The sequence below is a fragment of the Quercus suber genome, unplaced genomic scaffold, assembly GCF_002906115.3.
Source record: "Quercus suber isolate HL8 unplaced genomic scaffold, Cork oak 2.0 scaffold_1340, whole genome shotgun sequence".
NCBI classification, from domain to species: Eukaryota; Viridiplantae; Streptophyta; class Magnoliopsida; order Fagales; family Fagaceae; genus Quercus; species Quercus suber.
The window spans coordinates 1-3430 of NW_027070725.1; the positions used below are offsets into that span (position 1 = coordinate 1).

The following is a 3430-nucleotide window of genomic DNA, read 5'->3' on the forward strand; positions in this document are numbered from 1 at the left end:
TTTTGTCTTAGGGTGCATGGTTGAGATTTTTTTTTTTTTTTTTTTTTTTGTTGGGATTATTTAGTTTTTGGAAGTTAAACATACTATTTAGTTAAATGAAGTTTAATCATGTGAGGAGTTCATGAAGTAAATAAACTTGCATGAAAGTTAAGACAAACGAAAAAATTTATTAAGAGAGTGAATGAAGGCTATTTAAATTCATGTATTGTTCCATTTGTAACCAAGCGAGGAGCAAAATACGAAGTAGTTATTCTCTTCCTCCGTAGTTCATCTTCATTTTCCACTTCTTTCCCTTTGTGTTTGTGTGTATAAGCCCTCTAATTTCTAAGAGATTGAAACATTTACCCTTCACAACAAAGACAGAAGGAAAAGTTTGGGGAAGGGAGGGAGAGTAACATGCAGAGTATGCGTATTGTGTAACAAATTCTTATCAATTTCCTTACCTTTCTCAGAAAGTTGCACCTAAGTAACATAAAGAGGTTACATTCATGACATGAAATTTGAAATCTACTAGAATGAGGGGAAACTAGTGGTGGTTTCCAAAGAAATCTGAAATCTACTCTAAAGATGGAAAAAGGAGCCTCCCCTCCCATTTTCTATATTGTTTTATAAGTAGAATGGGATAGGAAACTAGACTTTAAAATTTAAAGGGAATTGCAAAGGAGGAAATAAAAGAACCATTTTCAAACTGCAGGTATAAGCACTTTATAATGAAATTAAAATCAAAAGGCAACCCGCAATTTAAGTTGACAAATAAAGAACCTTCCTCAAATCTGCAGACGGTATGGTACCAATATCAAAAAAAGGAAAAAGCTCAATCCAAGGGCAAACCTATTCAGGAAGCAAAAAAAAAAAGAAAAATGGTTACCAGAAAAATGCATTTGTTGAGCCTGCCTTAGGACTACAAATGGTGGCTAGGTTAACAAAGAGACCAGACAGAGTTACACACTCCTTGTCTTTGCTGTTGAGGTGTACAATACATGCAACTAAACATTTCCAGCTCTACAAGTTGTATCCATGGTCGATTTCTTTTTCTGGGCTGAGTAACTGATTTCTTAAATGTCAAATTGTTACTTTAGTTTGTATTTTATGAAGATTATATATCACATATTTATTGAAGCACTTTCTAGGGTTGTGGTTTATATTATTGTTATGAAGAGCATATCTCAGATATGTATCATGGGTTAATAAAAGACCTTGGAACTCCAATGGATAAATCTACTTCCCTGCTTATAGTTTGGCCAAAAATCAGCTTATGTTTAGTCAAGGGTCTTACTCATACCATTCCAATTGTTGAACACAACTCAGTTATCCTCATTCAAAGAATACCATTGTAACACAGAGAGTAACTATCAAATTGACACGATATTAAACATAGTTATTAGTTATGTGGACATAACCATGTGAGAGCCGAAATATCATATCTCCAACCTTCACGGCTTGCAAGACATTGAAAATTTCACAGCCCAGACCCAGTAGACTATAGTTTCCCAGGACCCAGTAATCACATTGTACAGATATTTGGAAGCAACAATAATCTTCTTCGGCCCAAAGTAGAGCAACACGCACTAATTATAGTGGGAGGTTCATGTTCAGCCAGGGCCTCCCATTTGTCTAAACTAGGGTCATAAACCTCGGCCCAAAAAGGGTGAAAAGGATTTAGACGGTGGGCCTCAAAGGCACTTTTATACCGTGGGCTTCAGCAGAGGTGGTATTCCATGCAATGCAAGAGAAAAGAGCAAGTCTTTTCATAGTTGACATGACGAGTAGTAAGTCCTTTCCTTTCACCTAGAGAAAACAAAAGGAAGAGGGAAACTTTGAGTAGCAGAGAGGCGAGCAGTGATCGTAAACTTTTTTTTTTCAGACTTTGACCATCTATTATTAACAACTTTTTTCAGTTTTCATCACTGCCCGTACCCGTAGGTAGGAAGATCCAAAATCACATAAGGGTCTGACAAGTATGAATCTCACTCTCGTGACTAAAATGAGATAAAGGTATGACAGGTTCGAATCTCTTTAGTTCTGTATCCCAGAATTTGTTTTTGTCTCTGTATTAAACCCGGACTTCAAATCTTCTTGAATCAAATTTCAATTTTCGTCCTTCTATTTCTAAGCCAAGCTCTATATATTATATCTCCGTTCTTGCGCTAACTCACTCCCCCAGAACCAGTCACACTATTTTAGCAGATCAAATTTGGTGTGGAATTCTTCTGCATCATATCTTCTTCTTTTTCTTTACTCGAAGGATTTGAAGCATACAAATACCCCGTTATGGAGAGATGGCATTGGTATGGACACAGTGCCATCGTATATAATCTTGGGATGGGCGGAGTGGGTAAGAAGGTAAATGAATATTGATTTGATTTTTGCTAAATATTCTGTAATATGTAAACATTCTCACTTCTGTTATTCTGGTGACTGAGTTGGATGTGTTCTTTAATTTATTAATGAATTTAGAATAGATATCTCCAATTTTCTGCGCGTGACCTCTCTTTAATATGTTATTCTAAAACGAAATTCTGATGAGGCAGCCATAGGTAGGGCAGTTCAAACTAAATTCTGATGGAGCATTCTTTGGGAATCTAGGGAAGGCAGGGGAGAGGGCTTATTCGTGACTCTCATGGCAGATGGGTAAAAGATTATATGAAATACATTGGAGCAACTACGAGTATCAATGCTGAATTCTGGGCTCTTATAAATGGTCTCAGGCTTTCCTCAAAGATGGGAATCACACATTTTGCCGTGGAATTGGATGCCAAAGTGATTGTAGATCTTGTTTTATCAAGGAAAACTCCTAACAATTCATACACTTCACTCTTAAATGATTGCAAGTACTTACTCAATCAGTTTCAGCGGACCAAGATCAGACATGTATATAGGGAGGCCAACTGAGGAGCAAATTGCCTTGCCAAGAAAGCTTGTGACTTGGTTAATGATGTTGTTAATGATTTTGTTGTTTTAAATGCTCCCCCTTCCCCTGATCTTGATGTAATTTTGACCTCTGATGTTCAAGGTCTGTACTCTTTAAGTCTCATAGCTAATACGCTGCCTTTTGTAACTAGTTAATCTAATATAATTGTTAGTAGTATCAATTAAAGATTTTTTTGGTTAAATATTGGCACTGTTTAAACTTATTTGAAAAAATGAAGGAAGAAGTGAATTTTGGTAATACCATAGCCAAAATTCTAAGAAAAAGTAGGAGAGAGGAAAGAGAAATGATGTGATCGTAGGGAGAGAGAAAAATGAATTTTGGTGATGTAGTTGCCGAAATGCCTATCCAACATGAAAGCTGCCTAAAATAGAGGAGTGCTCGAAAAGGAGGAAAGAGGAGAGAGAAAAAAAAAGGGGAATTGTGGCAATGTATTAGCCAAAATTGGAGGAGAGTGGAGAGAGAAAAAAAAAAAGGAGGAGAGAGAGAGATAGGTAGTCA

The 3430-nt window shown here is 36.5% G+C and overlaps 1 protein-coding gene across 1 annotated transcript; it reads left to right on the forward strand.

The window, feature by feature from the left end:
* The first annotated feature begins 2271 nt into the window (after positions 1 to 2271).
* Positions 2272 to 2892, forward strand: LOC112023580 (uncharacterized). The gene is made up of 2 exons (XM_024056194.1): positions 2272 to 2343; positions 2587 to 2892. The coding sequence occupies exons 1-2, from the start codon at positions 2272 to 2274 to the stop codon at positions 2890 to 2892; spliced, it is 378 nt and encodes a 125-aa protein (XP_023911962.1).
* The last annotated feature ends 538 nt before the right edge of the window (positions 2893 to 3430 follow it).